Below are 27754 nucleotides of genomic sequence, written 5' to 3'. Positions count from 1 at the left end.
TTTTCAACACCTGGAACTTTGGAGGACACAACTTAAGCTTCAGTGAATTTTGGGGGGCATTTAATCCATAGCATTCTGCCCCTGACCCCCCAAAACTCATGTCCTTTTCACATACACTTACGTTTGCTTAATTCCCAAAGTCTTAACTTGTTTCAACTCAAAGTCTAAAGTCCCAAGGTCCCATCTGTGAAATCAAAAAAAGCTATCTACTTCCAAGATACAATGGTGAGACAAACATAGGGTACATATTCCCATTCAAAAAGTCAGAAATAGGCCAAAAGAAAGGGGTAACAAGTCCCAAGTAACTCTGAAACCCAGCTAAGCAGGCATTAAATCTCAAAACCTGCAAATCTTGTAACTTGACTCCATGTTTGACATCCTGTGCATGCTGGTATGAGGGATGGGTCCCCAAGTCCTCGGGCAGCTATATTTCTATGGCTTTCCTGGTCTCAGGTGATGCTTTAGCTCCCACAGTCTGGCATTGCACACTGCTAGATCCACAGTTCTGAGGTCTCCAGGAGGTTCAGCTCTCATGGCTCCACTAGACATGGCCTTGGTGAGGTTTCTGTGCTGCAATTCCAACCCCACATTTCCTTTTGGCATCATTCTAGGGAATACTCTATATGGTGACTTGGCCCCTGTAACAGATCTCTTCCTGAGCCCCCAGGATTTTCCATAGATCCTTTGAAATTGGGATAGAGTCTCCCAAGCCTCAATGACTCTGGCATTCTGCCAGCCTGCAGACCTAACACCATATGGATGCTGCCAAGGCTTCCAGCTCGTATTTTCCAAAGCTGTAGGTCTAGCTATGCCTGGGGCTAACTTAGCCACAGCTGGAGCAGACGAAGCAGACAGGGTGCTAGTGCTGGAAGCAATTTCCCAAGGTGCATGGAGCGTGCCTTGGGCCTGTTCCCCAAGACCGTTCTGTCTCCCTAGACCTCTGGGCCTGTAATGGAAGACGAAACCTCCAAGATATCTGAAATGCCTTCAAGGCTTTTCTCTCATTCTCTACCACATAGCCAGGCTGCTGCAAATTTTCTAAATCTTTATGCTATGCTTCCCTTTCTTCTGTACTAATCTCCTTAGCAAACAGTCAGTGGGCTACACCTTTACTTTCATGGCCAGGCTGAGAGTTTTCCAACTTTTAGCTCTCTGCTTTCTTTTGAATTATAAATTCTGGCTTTAGATCATGTCTTTTCTGCCATAATTCAGTGTAGGCTGTTGCAAGTAGCCATGCAGCTTCCTGAATGCTTTGCTGCTTAGAAATTTCTTCTTCTGAATACCCAGGGTCAACACCTTGAAGTTCCACAGTCCATAAAACTTTTTGACATGAGAGGAATGCAGCCAAGTTTCTTGCCAGTTCATAGCAAGGGCAATCTTTGTCCCAGTTTCCAAAACCTCCTTCTTATTTCTATCTGAGAACTCCTGAGTATGGCCTTTACTGTCCCTATTTCTATCAACATTCAACTCATCATCATTTAACCAGTCTCTAAGAAGTTCCAACCTTTCCCTGGTTTTCTTGTCCCACTAACATCTAGGCTTTTCTAGCCTGCTTCTCCAAATTCTTCCAGCCTCTCCCCAACATCTGCTTCCAAAACTGCTTCCGCATTTTCAAGTATTTGTTATAAGCAACACACCACTTATCTGTTACTAATTTTCTGCATTAGTCCATTTCTGTTGCTTATAACAAAGTACTTGGAACTGGGTGATTTATAAGAAAAGGAAACAGGAAACATTGTTTATAGTTTCAGAGGCTGGGAAATTCAAAGTCCAGGAACACATTGGGTGAGAGAATTCTTTGGTGGGGGCTTTACAGCAACACAGGGGTTTCACATGACACAAAAAGGCAGAGCAGAGAGAGAAAGAACTTCTCATCTCATAACCATACCCATGACCACCATTATTAATCCATTCACTATGGCAAAATCCTACAATCTAATCACCTTTTCAAAGCCTCACCTTTTAATTATCATAATAGGATTTCCCACCCTCAACATTATCGCAGTGGAGGCCAAGTTTACAATACTAAAACTTTGGGAGACACAATTTAAGCTCTAATGAGTTGGGGAGAGTGGGCATGCAATTCAGAGCCCATGCTTTTCATTTCCTCTGGAGTGCCAAATATTAATACACAGGTTAATAGAGTTTACCTTGGTTCTGTAATGTGACATAGTTTAAGACTTCAAAGGAATGAGATTAATAGGAGAAACAAAATGTTTAAGAAAACCATTAATATATTTAAAGGCTGGATTGGCTATCCATGCAAAAATAGAAGAAAACCCTCTTTCTGCCTGGCACTTACATTCTTACAAGTTTACTCACTGTAGTTCTGGGCTGTCTGAACACTGCTGTCACTGCATGTTGTTTCTCTTCTTCCCTTGCAGGCTTCCCTCTGGGATCCACAGTGAGGTGTGAAACCAAGGGCATCTGGATGTGGTGTGTGCCTCACCCCTCCAAACCCAACCATACTCTGGTTCTTCTGGACACTGAAGGATTGGATGATGTTAGAAAGGTAAGACAGAGTGTCTTGGAAAAATCTTCTTTTCTCTTGCCTTTTAATTCACCACCTAGATTAAACTTCAATGAGATATTCTTGCAAATTGCAACACCAAATTATAGATAAGGAAGTTAAATTCTCTTACCTTCAACTTCGTTGAGAGCATAAATATTTGGGTTTTCTAGGGCAAGATTCATATCTTATTTTTAATGCTGTACTTAATGACACAGTTTAATAAAGATTTTTTGAGCAGGAGAATCTAGGATTCTGTGCTGTGTACCACAGTCACAGCAGTGAACACAGAGGCTAGATGGGGAGACAAGTACATAGTATAATCAGTAAAGGGCGCCATGGATACAACCCAGTTGTATGGGTTAGAAGAAGTTTCCTGAGGAATCAACATCTGAACTGTGACTCATTAAGTCAGTGGGAGCCACCAGTTAAGGTGTATATTAGATGCAATCAATTGTTTCTTCTTGTTTGTATTAGTCTGAGTCTACATGGAAAATAGTAGCAGTAGATTACTAGCTCACATTACAACAAAAAAAGCTGAAGGGCAGGGATTTAGAAATTCTGAATTAAATAGTTTTTTAAGTTTTAAAAAACATTAAAAGTTTTAAAGTTCTCAATATAGAATAAACTATAAAATGAAATTGAAAGAGAAAATAAAACAGTACCATTTGGGCCTCACAACTTCATGCTAAAGTGTTTAAATTTAACACGTTTATTTATTTTAGGCCACACAACTTCATCTTAACATATGTTTACATTAGACAAGTGTATTCCTTCTTGATACCAGGATCTTTTCTAGAAAAACAAAAACTATCATCTTGTTGCTTACTCTTTCACTACCTCCAAACTAATTTCCAGTTAATTAATTGGATTCCAATTATGCTCCCTCAACATCTCTCAAAAAACCCAGAATGAAAAAATGAAGGACACTTCATGGTGAAATAGATTGTTCTTTGGCCCAGATTTACTTCTTTTTATCTAACTGCATTAATATAAGGGACCAAAATATACCAAATTATGCATTGCTTTTGGCAGCAAAATTTCTTGCTGAATTTAGAACATGTGGTTTTATTTGAATGGTATCTAATTCTATATCCCTGGCCTTCAAGGCCCTTCACATCTGAATCAATTTTCCATCCTTATATTCCACACCCACATATCCATACACTACCCTAATCAAATGGAATAACTCTACAATGCCTTTAGATGACTGTGCCTTTAACAATTCTGACTCAGCTTAAGTGGATTCTTCCACCTGCATGATCCCTTCATTTCCATAAGTCCACATGTTATCAGTTATTTAAAGGTTAGCTCTTTTTTTTCACTGTCCTGATTCACAGTGAGACACAGTCTTTTCTTGCTGTTAACTCATAGAGCCCTTGTTTTCATTTATTGGATTTACCCTTCCCCCCACCTTTTTCTTTACATTATAGCTTTTGTTTTCACTCCTAGCAAAGATTATTAACATGTATACAGTTGCATGTTTACTTGCTAATCTGCCTGTCCAGAAAGTCATCTTCTTGAGGGCAGAGACTGTCATATGGAACTTTGCAGCTACATGATCATATGCAACACTCTTGCATTTCGGAGATGTCTAATGAATAGGTGTTGAATTTAATTAAATAATATTGTGTTTCTAATGTTGATCATGATAGATAAAATTTTTTAAAGAAATAATTGCCTGCTCTTTAGTGTGCATTCATTAATGACTACGTTCTAGTCATCATCTTAATGAATGAAAACATTAATGAGTGAATGAAGAGTGGTCTCTTTATTCCCTTACTTTAATTTGCTTTCTAGGTTGACCCTAAGAATGACCTGTGGATCTTTACCCTGGCCGTGCTCCTGAGCAGCACCTTTGTCTACAACAGCATGAGCACCATCAGCCACCAGGCCCTGGAGCAGCTGCAGTATCCTTCCAGGAGCTGAGCTATCATGTTTCATTGAGTTTACAGTTATAGCAACTGAGACTGACTGTTCCATCTTTTCTGTGTCTCAATTGCCATAATTAGGAAGGTGACACAGGGCAAAAGAAAATGTTTACAACATTTTTTTTTTCCTATTTGAGATCTGAAAATTGTGGTAGAGCACTTCTCCTTCCTTAGCTAAGTTCCCAGTTATGTGACCGAACTGACAAAGCTAATTAGAGCAAAATCCTCCTCAACACCTGGTGAAGTAGAGGACTCCACCAACTTTGTGAGTTTCTTTCCAGACTTTGTTTGGACAGTTCGGGATTTTGCCCTGGAACTGAAGATAGACGAGCACCCAATCACAGAGGATGAGTACCTGGAGGATGCTTTGAAGCTGATTCCAGGTATCAGAGCATGGCTTGGGAGGTAGAAGGTTCAGTGTGGATGGAATCACACTGTCATTCAGCACTTGACTTCAATTTTTTATTTGACACTGGATTAAGATGCGTTTTAATAGTGAGTAGTAAATGTGTATGTTGATTGGTGATTGGTTTTCACAGGTTATTACTTACAAAACTCTAGCTGATGGAGTAAGATAACAGGAAATTTAAGAATCTGTGTTGGACCAAATCATTTTAGACTACTTGGTACTAGGAAAAAATATTCCTGGTTACAACCACTGGTATAACTTCCTAAGGCCCAAATATTTGTGCTCCTCCTGTTCCATGCTGACAAAAGTAGCTCGTTAGATTGGAAACTGGTAAAAAACAGAATCACAAAAAAATAAAATGACCTAAATTTTTTATTGTGGTAAAATATATATAACATAATATTTACTATCTTAACTATTTTTAAGTGTACATTTCTGTGGCAATAAATTCAATTGATGTATAACCATGACTACCATCCAACTCCAGAGCTTTTTACCTCCCCCAGCTGAGGCTTTGCACCCATTAAACAATAACTCTCCATTCCCCATCCCCTCATTAGCAGCTACCATTCTATTTTATGTCTCTGAATTTGACTACCTAAATAGCTCGTATAAGTGGAATTAGGTAATATTTGTCTTTTTGCAACTGGCTTATTTCACTTGGTATTATATCCTTAAGGTTTAGTTATATTATACCAGGTGTTAGAAGTTTCTTCCTTTTTAAGTCTGAATAACATTCAATTATATGTACATACCACATTTAAATGTTGTAACTTAAAAAATATATTTCGTGCAGAATATTTTATTATTGCCTGGGTAGTTACATTTTTCTGAGTAAGGATACTTATAAAAATACATTTAGTGTGTAAAAAGTGACCTATCCTTCCAGTAAGATTTACAAATGTTTTGTTTTACTTTACTCATTATTTCACTTTCTTCATTCTTACAGTCTTACCATTCTTACATTGTTACCATTTTAATACATTGGAAATATTGAGGGTTTCATTCCAGACCACTACAGTAAAGAAAGTGTAACAATAAAGTGAATCACACAAATTTTTAGATTTCCTAGTGCATATAAAAGTTCTGTGAAGGGTTCCAGTCAAGATGGTGGAGTAGTCAGTTCCTGGTGTCACTGTCTCCCACAGAGTGACCAATTTGCAGCTATTGAGGAGCAGTGACAGAGGACCCGAGATCTGCACTGGAGTGGACAGGAGCCGCCCACCGCGGGACCCCTGTTCAGGTTGCTCCCCATTCCATAGAGAGACTTTAGAGCTTCTGGGCCCACATACTCCAAGCCTGCCAGGCTGGAGAAGGCAGGCGGGAGGGACTGGCTTGGGACAGACATCCTAAGAAGCTCGGGGACCCCACCCACTGAGCCAGCTGTGTGGGAGAAGGCAGGCAGGGTGGGACTTCCAGCCCAGGCTAGTTTCTGCTGCCCAGAAGTGGCAGTCCCTTCAGGATCCAAGCCAGACATCAGGGTGAAACAAGTGGACTGTGATACCCCCAGCCACAATGACAAAACACCAAAGGAAAGATACAAGAAATATGAAAAATCAAGAAAGTACATTGCCACCAAAGGAAATTAATAACTTTCAAGGGCTAGATCCCTTAGAACAGGAAGTCTTTGAAATGACAGACAAGGAATTTAGAGTAGCTATTCTAAGGAAACTAAGTGAGATACAAGTAAACTCAGTTAGACAACACAATGAAATGAGAAAAAAATATACAGGATCTGAAAGAAGAAATCCATGCCTTGAAAAAGAATGTAGTTGAGCTTGTGCAACTGAAGGATTCATTCAACAAAATAAAAAACACAACAAAGAGTTTAACCAGCAGACTAGAACAAGCAGAAGAGAGAATTTCTGATCTTGAAGACAGGCTGTTTAAATTATCACAGACAGAACAGAAAAAAGAAAACAGAATCAAAAAATTTGAAGAAAATCTAAGAGAGACAACTGACAACCTTAAGTGCTCAAATAGCCGAATCATGGGTATTCCAGAAGGGGAGGAAAAAGGAAATGGCATTGAAAACATATTCACTAAAATAATAGGGAAAGTCACAGTTTTCCAGATTCAAGAAGCCCAAATATCACCAAACACATTCAACCCAAAAAGGTCCTGTCCAAGACATGTGATAATCAAACTGACAAAACTCAAAGACAAAGAGAGACTCTTAAAAGCTGCAAGAGAGAAGTGGCAAGTCACCTATAAAGGAGCTCCAATCAGAATAACATCAGACTTTTCATCAGAAACCCTAAAAGCCAGAAAAGAATGGGATGATATATTCAAAACACTAAAGGACAAAAATTTCCAGCCAAGAATAATTTACCCAGCAATGCTATACTTCCAAAATGAAAGACAAATAGTATATTTCTGAGACAAACATAAACTGCAGGAGTTCACTACTACACAACCAGCCCTACAGGAAATTCTCAAGGAAGTACTAGGTTTGATACCAGAAAAAGAACCATCACTGCCATGAATACACAAGAAAGAACAATACCTACCAGTGAAACAAAAATGCTAACAAAAGTGAAAAAAATAGTTTATCTATCACTCCAAGAAACCAGCAAATACAGAAGACCAACAGAAAATTAGAAAGAAAGGAACAAAAGATACTTAAGACATCTAAACAAAAATCAGTAAAATGCTAGGAGTAAATCAACACCTTTCAATAAAATTCTAAATGGAAAGGGATTAAATTCCCCATTCAAAAGACACAGACTGACTGGCTGGCTTAAAAAGATGGACCCAACAATATTCTGTCATCAGGAGACTCACTTGACCTGTAAAGACATACATAGACTAAGAGTGAAAGGATGGAGAAAGATATATCATGCAAGTAGAAATTAAAAAGAAGCTGGTATAGCTATTCTTATATCAGATAAAATAGACTTTAAAGCAAAAACCATAAAAGAGATAAAGAAGGCTACTATATAATGAGAAAAGGATCTATCCATCAGGAAGACATAGCAATCATAAATATATATGCACCTAATGTCAGAGCAGCCAGATTTACAAAGCAAGCACTATTAGATCTAAAGAAAGAGATATACACTAACACCATAATAGCAGGTGGCCCGAACACCCCACTATCATCATTGGACAGATCATTGAGGCAAAAAATCAACAGAGAAACACAAGATCTAAACAATACTTTAGACCAATTGAATTTGGCAGATGTTTACAGAACATTCCATCCAGCAACCTCAGAATATTCATTCTTCTCATCAGCACATGGAACATTCTCGAGCACAGACCACATGGTAGGTCACAAAGCAAGTCTTAACAAATTTTAAAAAACTGGAATTATTCCATGTATATCTTCTGATCACAATGGATTAAAACTAGAAATCAATAATAAATGAAACTCTGAAAACTATACAAACACATGGAAATTAAACAACATTCTACTTAATGACATGTGGGTCCAGGAAGAAATTAAACAGGAAATCAAAAAATTTCTTGAAACTAATGAAAATAATAACACATCATACCAAAGCCTGTGGGATACTGCAAAAGCAGTATTAAGGAGGAAATTTATCACATTAAATTCTTACTTCAGAAGAATGGAAAGATGGCAAATAAACAGCCCGACATTTCACCTTAAATATCTAGAAAAACAAGAACAATTCAAACTCAAAGTTAGTAGATAGAAAGATCTAATTAAGATCAGAGCAGAACTAAATGAAATAGAAATAAGAAAAACAACAAAAAGATCAATGAAACAAAAAGTTGATTTTTTGAAAAGATTAATAAAATCAACAAACCTTTAGCAAGATTAACTAAGAAGAGAGAAGACCCAAATAACAAAAATTAGAAATGAAAACAGTGATATTACAAGTGACACCTTAGAAATCCAGTAATCATTAGAGACTACTATAAACATCCATATGCCAACAAATTTGAAAATCTGGAGGAAATGGAAAAGTTTCTGGATGCATACAAATTACCAAAACTGAGCCAAGAAGATATAGAATATCTGAACAGACCAATAACAATAAAAAAGATTGAAGCTGTTATCAGAACCATCCCAACAAAGAAAAGCCCAGGCCCAGGCAGGTTCACTGCAGAGTTCTACCAAATCTTCAAAGAGGAATTGATACCAATTCTCTGCAAAATGTTCCAAAAGATTGAAACAGAGGCCATTCTCCCAAACTCATTGTATGAGGCAAACATCACCTTGATACCAAAACCAGACAAAGATGCATCAAAAATAGAAAACTACAGTCCAATATCCTTGATGAATATAGATGCAAAAATCCTCAATAAAGTACAAACAAACAGAATAAAGCAACACATACAGAAAATTATACACTGTGATCAAGTGGGATTCATCCCAGGGATGCAAGTTTGGTTCAACATATGTAAATCAATAAATGTGATACACTGTGTTAATAAAAGCAAAGACAGACACCACTCGATCATCTCTATTGATGCTGAAAAAGCATTTGATAAAAATTCAACATCCTTTCATGATAAAGACTCTACTCAAGTTAGGAATAGATGGAAAGTATCTCAACATAATTAAAACCATATATGATAAGCCCACTGCCAATATTATCCTGAATGGGGAAAAGTTGAAAGCTTTTCCCTTAAAAACAGGAACTAGACAAGGATGCCCACTCTCACCACTCCTATTCAACATAGTGTTGGAAGTACTAGCCAGAGCAATCAGAGAAGAGAAGGAAATAAAGGGCATCCAGATTAGAAAGGATGAAGTCAAGCTGTCCCTTTTTGAAGATGATATGATCCTATATATTGAACAGCCTAAAGCTCTTATAAAAAAATGCCTGAAGTTGATAAATGATTTAAGCAAAGTTGCAGATACAAAAATCAACACACAAAAATCAGTAGCATTACTATGCTCCACCAGTGAACATGCAGAAAAAGAAATCAAGAAAGTTAGCCCATTTACAATAGCTACCAAAAAAATGAAATACTTAGGAATAAAGCTGACCAACGATATGAAAAATCTCTACAAAGAGAACTACAAACCACTGTAGAGAGAAATTAAAGAGGACACAAGAAGATGGAAAGATATCCCATGCTCTTGGATTGGAAGAATTAACATTGTAAAAATGTCCATATTACCCAAAGTGATCTACAGATTCAATGCAATCCCCATCAAATTTCCAGTGACATTTTCCTCTGAGATGGAAAAAGCTATCCAGACATTTGGAATGACAAAAGACCACACATAGCCAAAGCAATCCTGAGCAAAAAAAACAAAGCTGGAGGCATGAAACTACCTGAGTTTAAACTATATTACAAAGCTATAATAACCAACAGCATGGTACTGGCATCAAAATAGACACACAGATCAATGGAATAGAATAGAGAACCTAGAAATCAATCCACACACCTACAGCCATCTGATCTTTGACAAAGACAGGAAAACTACATACTGGGGAAGAGACTGCCTTTTCAACAGGTGGTGCTGTGAAAACTGGATACTCATATGTAAGAGAATGGAACTAGACCCATACCTTTCATCATATACCAAAATCAACTCAAAATGGATTAAAAAATTAAATAAACATCCTGAAACAATAAATCTTCTTAAAGAAAACATAGAGGAAACACTTCAGGGAGTAGCAGTAGGTACAGAATTCATGAATAGGACCCAAAAAGCACAGGCAACTAAAGGTAAAATAAACAAATGGTATTATATCAAACTAAAAAGCTTCTGCACAGCAAAAAACAATTGACAATAAAAAAACAACCAATAGAGTGGGAGAAACTATTTGCAAAACATACATCTGACAAAGGATTAATATCCAGAATATACAAGGAACTCAAACAACTGTACAGCAAAAAAACAAATAACCCAATTAAAAAATGGGCAAAAGAGCTGAATAGGCATTTCTCAAAGGAAGATATACGAATGGCCAACAGACACTTGAAAAAATGCTCAACCTCACTCAGCATCCGGGAAATGCAAATCAAAACCACTTTTAGATAGCATCTCACTCCAGTTAGGATGGCTAACATCCAAAAGACTGAGAACGATAAGTGCTGGAGAGGTTGTGGAGAAAAAGGAACTCTCATTCACTGTTGCTGGTGCTGCAAAATGCTGCAGCCTTTATGGAAAATGATATGGAGGTTCCTCAAACAATTACAGATAGATCTACCATATGACCTAGTGATTCCACTGCTGGGAATATACCCAGAGGAACAAAAATCATCATGCCGAAGGGATACCTGTACTCCAATGTTTATTGCAGCTCTATTTACAATAGCCAAGCGCTGGAACCAGCCCAAATGTCCATCATCTCATGAGTGGATAAGGAAACTGTGGTACATCTACATAATGGAATTCTACTCTGCTATAAAAAAGAATGAAATACTCCCATTTACAAGAACATGGATGGACTTAGAGAAAATTATATTAAGTGAAACAAGTCAGGCACAGAAAGAGAAATACCAAATGTTCTCACTTATTTGTGGGAGCTAAAAATAAATAAATAAACACACAAACAAATAAAGGGTGGGGGGAAGAAGACAGAATAACCACAAAAATTCCTTGAACTATTTAAGTCAAGTGCACAGATATGATGTGGGGGGAGAGGAGGGTGTGGAGAGGAATGGGTAAAGGGGCATGAAAATCAATTACATTGTATTTTGAGAAGTAAAATAAAAAAATAAAAAATAAAAATAAAGTAAAGTTATGTGAACTATAATGTTGTATTAAATGTACAATAACATTATGTCTAGAAAAACAATGTACCTACCTTAATTCAAAAAACACTTTATTGCTAAATTATGCTAATAATCATGTGAACCTTGAGCAAGTCACAGTCTTTTTGCTGGTAGAAGGTCTTGCCTTGTTGATGGCTGCTGTGATCAGGGTGACCATTGCTGAAGGTTGGGGCACTGTGGCAATTTCTTAAAATTAGACAACAGTGAAGTTTGCCTCATCAATCAACTCTTCCATTCATGAAACATTTCGTTGTACCATGCAATACTGTTTTGGTTTTTTTTTTTATGGCATTTTTCCCACAGTAGAACTTCTTTCAAAATTGGAGTTAATTCTCTCAAATTCTGCTGCTTCTTTATTAACTAAGTTTATGTAATGTTCTAAACCTTTGTTACCACTTATTTATTTATTTATTTTGGTGGCTTAAATAGCAATTTATTTCACATCATTCTGGAGGCTGTGATCAAGGAGTACAAGAACAAGGTGTTGGCAGTTTTGTTTCTTCTGAGGGCTCTTCTTGGCTTGTGGATGTGGGATTTCTTGCTGTGTCCTCACATGGTTTTTCCTGTGTGCATGTTGCATGTCTGTATTCTAATCTCTTCTTTTTCTTTTATTGATTATGAATATTCATGAGATACAAAGCTGACTGTCACCTCTTTGCCCAAGATGTGAAGGCCAGATCCATACTGGCAGCATGCCCATTACCACAAATTGTGATTGTACCCCATGTCCCCCACCCAATTATCGCCAACCTCCCTCCCCCTTTCCCACACTCCATTTTGTATACCTAGGTGGTATGTTCTCTCCCTCCAACACACCACTGTGGTCTTTCTTTCCTCCGTTCCTTCTTTCTTTCTTAGTTCCCACTTATGAGTGAGTACATGTGGTATTTATCCCTCTGGGCTTTATTTCACTCAGCATAAATTTCTCCAAGCTCATCCATGTAGTTACAAATGGGAGAATTTCATTCTTTTTTATGGCAGAGTAGTATTCCATGGTGTATATATACCACAGTTTACTTATCCAGTCATCCATCAATGGACATTTAGGTTGGTTCGATATCTTGGCTACTGTAAACAGAGCTGTGATGAACATGGGAGTGCAGGTATCCCTTGGACATGATGCTTTCCATTCCTCTGGGTATATACCCAGAAGTGGGATTTCTGGATCCTATGAAAGCTCTATCTGTAGTTCTTTGAGAAACCTGCATACTGTTTTCCATAGTGGCTGTACTAATTTACAGTCCCACCAACAGTGCAGGAGCATTGCCTTCTCTCTACACCCTCACCAGCATTCGTTATTCACTGTCTTTTTGATTATAGCCAGTCTAACTGGGGTGAGATGACATCTCAGTGTGGTTTTAATTTGTATTTCCCTGATGACTAGTGATATTGAGCATTTTTTCATGCACCTGTTGGCCATTAGTATGCATTGAACAAGGGATTAATATCCATAATATACAAGGAACTCAAACAATTACACAGTAAAAAAACCAAATAACCCAATTAAAAAATGGGCAAAGGAGCTGAACAGACATTTTTCAAAGGAAGACATACAAATGTCCTTTGTTGTCTTTTCAACAATTTTCTCAGCATCTTTGCCAGGAGTAGATTGCATCTCAGCCCCCCCCCCCAAAAAAAACACTTTCTTTGCTCATCCATAAGAAGCAACTTCTTATTTGTTAGTTTTATCACAAGATTGCAGCAATTGAGTCACAACTTCAGTCTCCATTTCTAATTCTAGTTCTGCTGCTATTTCCACCACATCTGCAGTTACTTCCTCCACTAGAGTCTTAAACTCCTCAAAGTCATCTATGAGGGCTGAATCAACTTCTCCCAAACTCCTGTTAGTGTTGATATTTTTACCTCCTCCTGTGAATCACAAATGTTCTTAATGGCATCTGGAGAGATGAATCCTTTCCAGAGGTTTTCAATTTACTTTTCCCAGATCTGTCAGAGGAATAACACTATCTATGACCAGCTATAACCTTAAAAATGTATTTTTTAAATAATAACACTTGAAAATTGAAATTACTCCTTGATCATGAGCTGCAGAATGAATGTGGTTAGCAGGCGTGAGCACAACCTTAATCTCCTTGCACATCTCCATCACAGCTCTTGGGTGACCAGGTACGTTGTCAATGAGCAGTAATGCTTTGAAAGGAATTTTTTTTTCTGAGTAGCAGGTCTCTACAATGGGCTTAAAATAGTTGGTAAACTATGCTGTAAACAGATGTGCTGTCATCCATGCTTTGTTGTTACTTTTATAAAGCACAAGCAGACTAGATTTAGCATCATTCTTAAGGGCCCTAGGATTTTCCAAACAGTAAATGAACATTGGCTTCAACTTAAAGTCACCAGCTACGTTAGCTCCTAACAAAAGCGTCAGCCTGTGCCTTTGAATTGACTTCTCTCTAGCTCTGAAACTCTTAGATGGCATCTTCTTCCAATATAAGACAGGCCGTTTTGTCTACATTGAAAATCTGTTGTTTAGCATCGCTACCTTCATCAGTGATCTTAGCTAGATCTTCTAGATAACTTGCTGAAGCTTCTGCATTAGCACTTGCTGCTTCACCTTGCTCTTTTATGCTGTGGAGATGGCTTCTTTCCTTAAACCTCGTGAACCAACCTCTGCTCACTTCAAACATTTATTCTGCAGCTTTCTCACTTCTCTCAGCCTTCATAGAATTAAAGAAAGTTAGGGCCTTGTTCTGGAATAGGCTTTGGCTGAAGGGAATGTTGTAGCTTGTTTGATCTTCTATTTAGACCACTAAAATTTTCTCCATATCAGCAATAAGTCTGTTTTGCTTTCTTATCATTTTTATATTCACTGGAGTAACACTTTTAATTTCCTTCAAAAACTTTTCCTTTGCATTCACAACTTGGCTGACTGTTTAGCACAAAAGGCCTGGCTTGCTACCTATCTTGGCTTTCAGCATGCTTGCTTCACTAACTTTAATTATTTCTAGCTTTTGATTTAAAGTAAGAGATGTACGACTCTTCCTTTTAGTTGAACATGTAGAGGACATTATAAGGTTGTTAATTGGCCTCATTTCAATATTGTTGTGTCTTAGAGGATAGGGAGACATGAAGAAAGGGATAGAGATGGGGGAATAGCTCATCAGTGGGGCAGACAGAACACATACAACACTTATCAATTAAATTCATCATCTTGTACTTGTATGAGCACTGTTCATGGTGCCCCCAAAACAATTACAACAGTAACATCAAAGATCACTAATCACAGATTGCTACAACAGATATAAATGATAGCAATAAAAAAGTTTAAAATATTGTGAGAAAAATTACCAAAATACGACACAGACATGAAGTGAACACATGCCGTTGGAGAAATGATGCCAATAGACTTGTTCAACACAAGGTTGCCACAAATTTTCAATATGTAAAAAACTCAATATCTAAGAAGCACAACGAAGTGAAACACAATAAAATGAGGTGTGGCATCTTATAAATTTGCTACATGGATTTTATTTAGCACGGTGGATAACTGATGGCATCTGGAAGTAATATCCATTTTTATTTATTTATTCATTCTTTTAAAAACCATTTATTGAACATCTGATAGATGCCTCAGAATCACTTGGTAAGGCTCTATGAAGTCTAATGTATAGATAAGTGGTGAAGTCTCTAAGTTTCATTTAGGTCAACCATACTCTTTGCAGTTTTTTGCTGCAAGAATTCCTAAATATATTTATGGTGTGTGTATTTTTTTGCTCTGAATTTTGAAAGTTTTTCTTTGTTGATCTGGGCATTATCTTGCCACCTCCTGATATTTTTATAACCAAATCCTACCCTTTTTTTTCTGGCATTAATTTATTTTAGGGCCTCCATTTTACCTCTGACATGGAGAAGTAGGATCAGAAAAGTACCTCTGATCATTTCTTCATTAGTCATTATTCAATAAATATTTAGTAAATATTTGACCCATCAAATTTCATGCCAGTTCTGAAGAAACCAACTACAATTATTTGACATGGAGCAGATGCCTTTCCTTCCTCTCCAGAATTGTGTCTTTGACTCTCTGCTCTGAGAAAAAATGGATTCTTCTTCCCTTTGGTGATTAGCATGAGATTGATTTGCAGTGAAGTAACATGTGTTTGGATTAAGAAGATGTACAGGCACAGGAGTTGCATTGATGCAAAGACTTATGGAAACAGAAGTATTCAGTCCCCTCTCCTGAAGGCTGTCCCATAATTGATTGCTCTTTCTCCACTTCTGTAGGCAAGAATTCCAAGTGTATTCAAAATTTCAACATACTCAGAGAATGTATCAAGCATTTATTTCCAAAACGGAAGTGCTTTGTCTTTGACCGGCCATTGAGTGATAAAAATCTCTTATTTCATATGGAGACTGTGTCAGAAGACCAGCTGGAAGGGAATTTCCACATGCAATCAAAAAGTTTCTGCTCCTATATCTTTACTCATGCAAAGGTCAAGACCCTGACAGAGGGAATTATCGTCACTGGCAAACGTGAGTCACCTTTGCCCAAAAGCATGTCTCTGTACTCAGTGTGGTAAAACTTTGATTATACTGAGGGTTTTTCAATAATTTGCATCTGTCTATGAATATAAAGTAGTAGATGTTCATGCCACAAATAGAAAACCATGTTTTTTAATTAAAGACTCCCTATATGAAGATTTACTGATGCCTAATATGTTTCAAGAACCTAATCCGCTTGTTATAAAATGACAAGAGAGAGTTGAAGAAAGAGCATATCTGTGTTTTAAGGAGGTATCATAAGGGATAAGTACTTCCCAATGAGGGTATAAAAGATATTTTGTGAATTTACGTGAATAAGGTAATAAAAGGGAGACCCTAAGTCCCTGAAAGCTCATTGAGGGTTTGAGAAACAATATTAAATATAACCATCTGCACTGGGCCATGTTTATGGACATGTGACTTATGCGGTCATGTAGTGTACCATGCTGAAATGGGCCCATACTGGGTTTTTTTTGTTTTTTTGTTTTGTTTTTTTTTTGGGTTTTTTTTTTTTGTCTTTTTCATGACCGGCACTCAGCCAGTGAGTGCACCGGCCATTCCTATATAGGATCCGAACCTGCGGCGGGAGCATCGCTGCTGCTCCCAGCGCTGCACTCTCCCAAGTGCGCCACAGGCTCGGCCCCCATACTGGTTTAATGCTCTTTGTCACTGTCTTTAAATCCTTGATAATTTTTTAAAGAAAGGGCCCCACATTTTCTTTTTGTTCCAGGCCACATAAATTATGTAGCTGGTATTCTTTATGCCCTTTACTTCACCTACCAAATGTATTATTTTATATTTTACTTGAATAGGAGAGAATTTTTCCAGAGTACTCTTGAGTATATAGGCTGTGATTAGTAATTTAAGTTATAATATAATAAATTTGAGAAACAAAAAGAGTTAATGGGAAAAATAATTCTTCATTAGAAGGAAATAGATTCACGAAAGATAAAAATAAAAATTCATTGTAAAGAGGGTTTTTGTGATTTTCAGCATGCTGATCCGTAAAATATAAAGTTCTCAGTGAGTGAGAACTTTATATTTATACCATATCTTACCTTATTCAGGGCTGGGGAATCTGGTGGAGACCTTCACAGATGCCATCAAGAGGGGAACAGTTCTTTGTTTGGAGAACACAGTGACAACTCTGGTCCAGCAAGATAGCACAGTGGCCATGCAGAAAGAAGTCGACCACTACAGCGAGCAGGTGGCCGAGCAATTGAGGCTTCCCATGGATATGCCCCAGGAGCTGCTGGACATGCACATAACTTGCAAGAGGGGAGCTGTTGGAGTCATCGTAGAGCACTCGCTTAAGGACAACCCGTGGGAATTCCAGAAGAATCTCATGGTACTTGGTCCTATCATTTGTCCTTCTTGATTCCTGTCCTTCTGGAATCATGCCTACAGTGCACCTTTTTGATCCGATGGCTTATCCCCTTGTCATTGTATAAGGAGCATGTATTCTAGTGATATAGGGTTCTACTGGTTAAAGCTCACCCTTTTTCTAAAATATGAGCATTTTATTTAATTTTTCTATTGCTGCATTACAAATTACCACAAGTATAGAAGTTGAAAACAACTCACTTCATAAAGTCACCATTCTATAGGTCAGAATCTTTGCATGAAATGTCTGGATTCTTAGCTCAGGCTCTGTATCAGTTTGCTAGGGCTGCCATAATAAAATACCACAAACTGGGTACAGATATTGATTTTCTCAAAGTTGCAGAAGCTAAAAGCTCAAGACTAAGGCATTGGCAGGTTAGGTTTTATGCCGAAGCCTCTCTCTTCAGCTTGTAGACAGCCATCCTCTCCCCACGTCTCTACATGGTATTTCCTCTATGTGATGTGTCCTAATCTCCTCTTCTCATAATTATACCAGTTATATTGGACTCATTCTAATAATGGTATTTAACGTTAATAACCTTTTTAAGTATCCTACTTTCAAATACAGTTACATTCTGAGTACTGTGGGTTAGGTCTTCAAAATATGCATTTGAGGAGAACACAATTTAGTTTACGGTCCCCCAAATTCCTGTTCTTCTCACATGCAAAATCCATTCACCCCATTCCAAAAACCCCAAATCTTAACCCAATTCAGCATCAAATTTAGGTTCAAAATCTTATCTAAATATCATCTAAACCAGGTATGGGTGAGATCTGAGGTACAATCTATCCTAGGGCAAAATATTTTTCCAGCTGTAAAACCTGACATTAAGTTATCTGCTTCCAAAATGCAATGGTGGGACAGACATAGAATAGATATTCCCATTTCAAAAGGGAGAAATTGAAAAGAATAAAGGCGTTACAGGTCCTAAGCAAGTCTACAGCCTAAAACGGCAAATTCTATTAGATTTTAAGGCTTATGAATAATCTTCTTTGGCTCCATGCTCTGTCCTCTGGACCCACGGGGCTCGCCCTGCCTGTGGAACCACCAGGAAAATGGTCCCACCCCACCCCATCGGCCCTGTGTGGTGACACTGCCTTGGGCATCAAACTGACCCCTTTGAAACTGAGGAGGATACAACCCCTGCCTGGGCCACATTGACTTGTGGTGGCAGTGGCAGCACTGCTGACCTCTGGACTGCTTTCAGGGTCTTTTGTCCCTTTTTTGAGGGATAACACATGTTCATAGCTCTATTGATCCATCCTGTAGAATCCCTAAAGTATGACAGCTTTTTTTCATTTTTGTCCTGTCTCTGTCCTCTTCAGTTTAAGCTTGCTGTGTTACTGCTGGTATAATCCCATCTCTAGTCCTGGTTTCTGCTAACGTGGCTGACTGGATCCATAAGTCAAGCTACCCTAATCTCTTTAGAAAATGATGTTCTAGCACACCCTTGTTATTCTCCTCCAAACATAGTTTCTTATTTTTGCAACATGGATAGGCTGAAAATTTTCTAATTCTTCAAATTCTGGTTCCTTTTTGTTTAACAATTTCTTCTTCAATTACTGTCTCTTCTTGCGTGGTACTGAAAGCCAGCAAGGAGAAAACAGGATGTACTTTCTACACTTTGCTTAGAAATTTTCTGTGTTAAATATATTATGGCTTACAAGTTATACCTCCCACAAAACACTAGATCACAATCTGGCCAAGTTCTTTGCCAGTTTATAAGAAGAATTGCCTTTTCTCCAGTTTCCAATAGCGTGTTTATCCTTTCTGTCTGAGAAATTAGAGAAGCATCTTTATCATTTATATTTCTACTGACATTCTGTTAATATTTGTATTCTCTAAGATCATAGAAAATTTCTCTATAGTTCTCTTTTCTTTCTGAGCCCTCATCAGAATTTTCTTAAATATCCTTATAATTACTCACAATCTTGTCAAGGCAATCTAGGCTTTTTCTAGGCTCAAAACTCTTCCAGCCTCTACTCATTACCCAGTTTCAAAGCCATTTCCGCATTTTTAGGTATATGTTACGACAGCCCTTCCCTTTCTGGTCTCATAACCTGTGTTAGAGTTCTCCAGAGAAACAGAACCAATTGTGTGTGTGTGTAAAATAACTCTTATCACATTGGAACAAATGGACTATATATTTATCTGTATTTTAGATAAGATCATAAGTACCTTGCAACCAAAAGTTGTCTTTAGTATTATATCTCCGTTATTTAGAAAGAGTGAAAACAAGAAAGGAATCTTCTTTTTTACCTGTAGATGGCGGCGGGGGGGAGGGGCAAGAGGGGGAGGGAGAGTGAGAAAGAGAGACTTTGAGTAATTGGCTCATGCAATTGTGGAGGCTGGCAAGTCCAAAATATGCAGGGTAAGCCAGCAGACTAAAGACCCAGGAAAGAGTTAATGTTGCAGTATGAGTCCAAAGGCAAGAAGATTCTGGGAGAATTCTCTTTCACTTGTTGGAAGTCTGCCTTTTTCTATTAAAGTCTTCAGCTGGTTGAATGTAGGCCAGTCACATTGTAGAGGGTAATCTGCATAACTCAAAGTCTACTGATTTTTTAAATTATTTTTAATTTTTGTACTGACACATAATAAGTGTATATATTTATGGAATACAATGTGATGTTTTGATACATGTATACATTGTGTAATAATAAAATTAGAGTAATTATCGTATTCATCACATCAAATCTTTAACATTCTTTAGTGGTGAGAACATTCAAAATCTCCTCTTCTGACTATTTTGAGATATGCAATACTTTATTGTTGGCTATAGTCACCCAATTGTGCAATAGAATACCAGCATTTATTCTTTCTTTCTAATTGTTACTTTGTACTCATTTACCAACCTCTCCACCCCTCCCCTTATACTCTCCAGTCTCTGGTAACCACTGTTCTATTCACTACCTCCATGAGATCAACTTTTATAGATTCTGAATATGAGCCAGAATATGTGATGTCTGTCTTTGTGTCTGCATTATTTTATTTAATAATATCCTCCAGGTTCATTCATGTTGTCACAAATGACAAGATTTCATTCTTTTTATGGCTGAATAGTATTCCATTGTACATTTATACCACATTTTCTTTGTCTATTCATCTGTTGTTGGACCCTTAGGTTATTTCCATATTTCGGCTGTTGCAAATAGAGCTGCAGTCAACATGGGAGTGAAGATATCTCTTCAACATACTGATTTTATTTCCTTTGAATATAAATTCAGTAGTGAAATTGATGGATTATGTGATAGTTCTATTTTTAATTTTTTGTTTTCCATAATGGTTGCATTAATTTACATTTCCACCAACAGTATAAAAAGTTCCATTTTCTCCATATCCTCTCCTGCAATTGTTATCTTTTGTCTTTTTGATGACAGCCATTCTAACTGGAATGAGATGATATTGTGGTTTAGATTTGCATTTACCTGATGATTAGCGATGTTGAGCATTTTTATGTACCAATTGGACATTTGTATGTCTCTTTTGAGAACTGTTTATTCAGGTCTTTCTCCCATTTTTTAAATCAGATTAATTGGTTTTTTGCTATTGATTTGAGTTCCTATATATTCTAGGTATTGATCCCTTGTCAGATGTATAGTTTGCAAATATCTTCTTCTATTCTGTAGGTTGTCTCCTCACTCCGCTAGTTGTTTCTTTTGCTTTGCACAAACTTTTTAGTTTGATGGAATACCATTTGTCTATTTTTGCTTTTATTATCTGTGCTTCTGCATGTGGATTTCCAATTTTCTCAGCATTGCTTTTTGAAGAGACTGCCTTTTTCCCAGTGTGTGTTCACAGTACTTAGTGAAAATCAGTCAGCTATAGATCTGTGGATTTATTTCTGGGCTCTCTATTCTGTTCCATTGGTCTATGTGCCGATTTTTATGTCAATACCACACTGTTTTGGTTACTATAGCTTTTTAGTATAGTATATTTTGAAATCAGATCAGGTAATGTGATGCCTCCGCCCTTTTTTTTTTTTTTTCCTCGAGATTGCTTTGACTATTTGGGGTTTTTTGTGCTTCCATACATGGAGTTTGGACATGTTGTCCCTCCAAAACTCATGTTGAAATCGGATTCCCAATATGGCAGTGTTGGGAGCTGTTTGGGTCATGGGGATGGATCTCTCATGAATAAATTTATACCTTCCTTGGGAGGACAGTAGTGAGTGAGTTCTTGCTCTGTTAGTTTCTATGAGAGCTGGTTGTTAATAGGAATCTGACACTGTCCCTCCATCTCTCTCTCTTGCTTCTTCTTACCATGTGATCTTGTACCCACCAGCTGCCTACCATTTTTGACATGAGTAGAAACAGACCAAGGCCCATGCCAGATGCAGCTGTCCCAGAATTGTGAGCCAAATAAATCTTGTTATATATAAATTACAGTCTTAGGTATTCTGTTATAGCAACACAAAAACAGACTAATACACATGTATTTATAAAGTTTTTGAAGTTCATCCTGTTAGTGATTTGCAGTTTTTTACTATTGTGGTCAGAAAAAATACTTGATATCATCTCTATTTTCTTAAATTTCTTAAGACTTGTTGTGTTGCTTAACTTATGATCTTTCCTAGAGAATGTTCCATGTGCAGTTGAGAAAATGCATATTGCACAGTTGTTGAATGGAATGTTCTGTAAATGACTGTTAGGTCCATTTGGTCTACAGTGCAGTGTAACTACAATGTTTTTTGGTTGATTGCTATGGTTTGAATGTGGTTTGTCCCTGCCAAAACTCATGTTGGAATTTAATTACTAATGTAATGATGTTGGGAGGTGTGTCCTTTAAGGGTGATTAGGTCAGTGATATGGTTGATGTCTTTCTCACAAGTCCGGGTCAGTTCTTGCAAACTGAATTGGTTTTTGTAGAACTGGGGTAGTTCTTGCAAGAGCAGGTTGTTATAAAGCAAGGTAGCCTCATGTATTGGGTCTTCCTCTTTCACATGTCTGTTTCCCCTTCTGCTCCTGTACCATGTTGTGACACAGCACAAGTTTCTCATGAGAAGCTAAGCAGATACTGGAGTCATGGTTCTTGGACTTCCCAGCCTCCAGAAATGACTGCCAAATAAGCCTTTTTTCTTTATAAATTACCCAGTCTCAGATACTCTGTTATGGAAATAGAAAATGGACAAATAAAATTGGTACTGAGGAGTGGTTGTTGTTACACACATACGTGAAAATGTGGAAGCAGCTTTGGAAATGTGTAATGGGTAGTGGCTAGGTGAATTTGGTGGTTCAAGCTACAAAAAACCCTATGTTGCCATGAACAGAGCATTAAGGGTAATTCTGACAAGGGCTCAGAAGATGAGAAAACTAGGGAATGTCTGGAACTTCTTAGAGACTGGTTAAGTGGTTGTGATGAGAATGCGGATAAAAATATGGACAGTAAATGCCATTCTGATGAGCTCTCATATGAAAATGAGGAATATCCGACTAGGAACTGGAAAGAGCTGTGAGAGAAAAGGAAAGCAGAGCAGACAGATTTGGAAACTTTGCAGCCTGCACATGTGGTAAAGAAAGAAAGATCATTTTCAGGAGACAAAACCAAGGCTTTGGCATGGAGACCATTTGGTAAGAAGATTAATATGGCTAAAAGAGAGCCATATAACAACTATCAAGACAATGGACAAAAAGGCCTATAAAGCAACTTAGAAATCTTTGGCGATTCCCCTCCTATCAGTCAGAACGGTTTTGGGGGATGAGCCCAGGGCACTCACCATCTGGTCACTACCCAGGGCCGCCTTTGGATTCTGTTTCTTGAATTCCATTGCAGCACTCCTGGCCTCTCCAGCTGTGGATCAGTCAGCCCCAGGTGTGGCTTAACAGATTGCTCTAGCCATCCTCCAACCACCACTCCACCAGATGTAAGCAATAAACCTGATGTCATTCACATGATGCTAATGCTGCAAGCAAGCAGAATGCAAAAGCTATGGAGGTGTGGCTTCCTCCATCCAAGATTTCAAAGGATTTTGCAGAAAACTTGAAAGCCCACACAGAAACCTACTGCAGTGTTGGAATCACAGAGATCCTTCACTAGAGCAATGCACAGTGGAAATGTGGGTTAGGGACTACCACCACAACCCCAGAATGGTAGATCCACCAGCAGCCTACAAGGCCTGCCTGGGAAAGACACAGGCACCAGCATGCAACCCCAACCTGAGAGAGCACCCACATGGTCTGCATCCAGCAAAGATATGGGAGTGGGGCTTCTGAAGCCTTGTGAACTGACCCCCCACCCCAGCATGTCCAGGAAGTTACACATGAAATGAAAACTATTCCGGAGCTTTAAGATTTAATGTAAGCCCTATTGGGTTTCAGACTTGCTTTCAGCCAGTTGTTTTTCTTTTCCCCAATCTCTCCCTTTTGAAATGAGAATGTTTACCCTATGACTGCCCCACCATTGTATCTTGGAAGTAATAACTTTTGATTTTACTGGCTTACAGTTGAAAAGAATTTGCCTTGAGACTCATATGAGACTTTGGTCTTGGGACTTCTCATTGATGCTATGGGATAAGGCTTTGGGACTTTGGGGATGGAATGATTGTATTTTGTGTGAGTTTTGGTGGCCAGATCAGAATAAAATGGCTTAGATATAGTTTTCCTCTGCCAAAATGCATATTGAAATTTCATTGCCAATGCAATGATGTTGGGAGGTAAGGTCCTTAAGTCATCATTAGGTCAATAAAATGAATTAATATCTTTCTCATGAGACTGGGTATGTTCTTACAAGACTGGATTAGTTCACAGGGGATTGGATTAGTTATTGGAAGAGCAGGTTGTTATAAAGCAAGGTGGCCTCTCACATTTTACTTCCTCTTTGCACACACCTACTTCTGCTTTTGCTTCTCTGTCATGATGTTAAAAAGCAAAAAAGCCCTTACCAGAAGCTCAGCAGATGATGGCACCATGCATCTTGGACCTCCCAGACTTCAGAATCATAAGCCAAATAAACCTCTTTTCTTTATAAATTACCCAGTCTCAGGTATTCTGTTATATAAATAAAAAGCAACAAAAACATTAGGTTTTTGTTTGAATGATCTGTTCATTGCTCAAATCAAGACAGTTGAAGTCTCCTACAATTACTGTATTGCAGTCTATTTCTCCCTTTAGATCTAATATTTGCTTTATATATTCAGGCACCCTGGTGTTGGGTGCAGATATACTTTCAATTTTTGTAACCTATTGCTAAATAGTTCCCATTATCATTACATAATGACCTTCTTTGTCTCTTTATACAGTTTTTGACTTAAAGTCTATTTTATCTGATATAATTATATCTGCTCCTTTTTGCTTTTGATCTCCATTAATACGAAATATCTTTTTATAATTCTTTCACTTCCAGTCTATTTATGTCCTTACAGGTGAAGAGAATCTCTTGTAGGCAGCATATAGTTAGGTCTTTTTTGTTTTGTATTGTTTTTAATCTACTTAGCCACTCCATACCTTTTAATTGAAGAATTTAATCTACTTACATTTGAAGTTATTATTGATAGGTAAGAACTTACTCTTGCAATTTTGTTAGTATTTTTCTGGTTATTTTATAAATCCTTTGTTTCTTTCTTCTCTATTGTTAACCTTTGTGATTTGGTGGATTTCTGTGGTGCTAAGCTTTGATTTTTTTTCTCTTTCTCATATGTGTATCTGGTGAAAATTTTTTCTTTGTGATCACCATGGGATTAACATAAAGAATCATGTAGTTATAACAGACTGTTTTAAGCTGATAACAACTTAACTTTGGTCACATAAAAATACTCTAGACTTTTACCCTGCTGTTCACAGTTTGTATTTTTATTTCCTTTATTTACATCATTATATATTGTTTGTTCCTATAGCTATAGTTACTTTTGACCATTTTGACTTTTAGCCTCTACACTAGAGGTTTGAAATATTTAAATAGCATCATTACAGTACTGGACTACTCTATGTTTGAATATAAAATTACTTCTACTAGTGAGACTTATGCATTCATGTTTTCATTTCCAGTTGTAAAAGTCCTTTAGGCATTCTCCTTAAGGCCAATTTAGTGGTAGTGAATTCCCTCAGCTTTTGCTTCTCTGGTAAAGACTTTATTTCTCCTTCATTTTAAAGGACAGCTTTGCTGGGTAGAGTGTTCTTAATTGGCAGTTTTTCTTTTAGCACTTTGAATATATCATTCCATTTCTTCCTGGACTGTAAGATTTCTATTGAGAAATATGCTGTTAGTCTTTGGGGAAGTTCCTTATATGTTACTTGATGCTTTTCTCTTGGTGCTTTCAGAATTCTCTTTTTGACTTTTGACAGTTTGATTAAAATGTGCCTAAGAGGGAACATTTTGGGGTTGAATCTATTTAGAATCTTTTGAACTTCCTGTACCTGGATGCCCATATCTTTCCCAAGACTTGGAAAGTTTTCAGCTATTATTTTGTTAAATATGTTTTCTGCATCTTTTTCCATTTATTCTTCTATTGGAACTCCCATAATGTGAATATGTTTGCTTAATCATGTCCCATAATTCCCAGAAACTTTACTCACTCTTTTCTTATTCTTATTCATTTTTTTCCCTTCTCTCTGACTGGGTCATTTCAAAAGAACTGTCTTTATGTTGAGAAATTCTTTCTTCTTCTTTATCTAGTTTGTTTTTGAAGCTCTCAATTGCATTTTTATTTTAATTTATTGAATTATTCAGCTCAAAGCTTTCTGTTTCTTTCTTTTTATGATATCCATCTCTTTGCTAAATTTCTCATTTAGATCATGGATTTTTTTCCTGATTTTATTGAGCTATTTATTTGTATTCCCTTGTATCTCACTTAATTTCCTTAAGATCATTACTTTGAATTTGTTTCTGGGCATTTCACAAATTTCCTTTCCTTCAGGATCTGCTACTGGAAGAATCATTGTGTTCCTTTGGAGGCATCACGATTTCTTGATTTATCATGTTTTTTGTGCACCTATGTTGATATCTGTGCATCTGGTGGAATAGTTACCTCTTTATGAAATAGCTGTCCATAGGAAAAACTTTTCCCTGCAGATGAGTCCTAGGGTGTTGGTTGGGTAGGGTGAGTTGGCTCTGGTCCAGGAAAGATGTGTAGTGTAGTCTTGTTAAGTTTCCTTAGGTGTTATCCATGTCAGCAATGTTTGCATGTGCTCGTGGTGGCAATGATGCAGCTCTGCTGGGGTCATGGCACTGAGGGTGTACACATGTCATATCCACTGACTTGGGGATGATCCACCAAACTGGTTCTCAGTCAGGGGCTGTGCACAAGACAATCCATCCAATTTAAGGGAAGGCTCACTGAGGTGGGGCCACTGTTCTTGTCCTTGGGCCCGGGGTGTGAGTGTGTGGTGGTACAGCAGGCTCCAAGTTGAGTTCCCTGCTGTGCAGAGCCCAAGTCTCCTAATTAAAGTGCAAATATTATCTTTTTAATAAAACACCTTCACAGAAATATCTAGAATAATGTTTGACCAAATATCTGGATACTATAGTGTAGCCAAGTTGACACATTAAATCAGCCATTACAGGTTTTCACAAACTGGAAACAACTTGTTGGCTGAGCTATGTTCACATTTGGAGGCTCTTAGCAGCTTGTAATGTTATTTTAGGTCCTTGGATGAAACCAATTTTCTGTCATTTGAGAAGTTATGTCCCCATTTTCTTATTGTCTATTGTCCATGAGGGTAAGTGGGGTAGGGGTGTCTCAGCTCCAAGAAGATGCTTTTGGGACATTTCCACATACCTTGCCTATATCTTCATGCCAGCAATGGTGTATCAAACCTTTCTCATGCTTTTAATTCCCTTGACTTGATCTTTTGAGACCAGATAGAGAAATTTCTTCTTTTAAAGGACACCTGTAATCATGTGATTAGGTAATTCCTACCTGGTTAACCTCCATTTCTTAACTCAACCTCTGTTACATAACATAACCAAATCATGGATTAAATAGCCAACAAATTCCCAGGGACAATGCAGGGAATATGTACTTGGGGAAAGAAATCTTCAAAGTCATTTTAATTATGCTTACCAGAGGAACATTCATTGAAAGTACATCTTTTAATCTTTCTTTTACTAGGCAACATAATCTTAGTTCATTTTGAGGAGATGCCAGAAAACCATATAAATTGTAATTGGAACAAAAAAGAGAAAATTTCCATTTTTATATCTTCACCCAAATCCTCATTAAAAGAGCTCAAGAAGTATTTCAAACTTTGTTCAAGGTGCATTTGAGAAATTACTAGGTAGATCGCTTTTCTATGTATATATTTCTATTCATAGCAACCCAAGTTCTTTGAGAAAACTCTACTTCAAGATACAATTCACCTTTCCATTACTCATTGTTGATGTTTGAA

At 37.5% G+C, this 27754-nt stretch overlaps 1 protein-coding gene across 1 annotated transcript in view; it reads left to right on the top strand.

Moving 5' to 3' along the window:
* LOC134384200 (guanylate-binding protein 4-like) overlaps positions 1 to 27754 on the top strand; it is a 36761-nt gene that overhangs the window by 5723 nt on the left and 3284 nt on the right. Inside the window, 5 exon segments of the mRNA XM_063105790.1 lie at positions 2385 to 2512; positions 4310 to 4419; positions 4627 to 4823; positions 15794 to 16042; positions 17119 to 17399. Of these exon segments, the coding sequence (XP_062961860.1) occupies positions 2385 to 2512; positions 4310 to 4419; positions 4627 to 4823; positions 15794 to 16042; positions 17119 to 17399 (965 nt within the window).

Source organism: Cynocephalus volans, chromosome 8, assembly GCF_027409185.1.
Source record: "Cynocephalus volans isolate mCynVol1 chromosome 8, mCynVol1.pri, whole genome shotgun sequence".
Taxonomy (NCBI): domain Eukaryota; kingdom Metazoa; phylum Chordata; class Mammalia; order Dermoptera; family Cynocephalidae; genus Cynocephalus; species Cynocephalus volans.
Note: the sequence above shows the minus strand (reverse complement) of the source record. Positions and strands in the feature narration are given on the sequence as shown.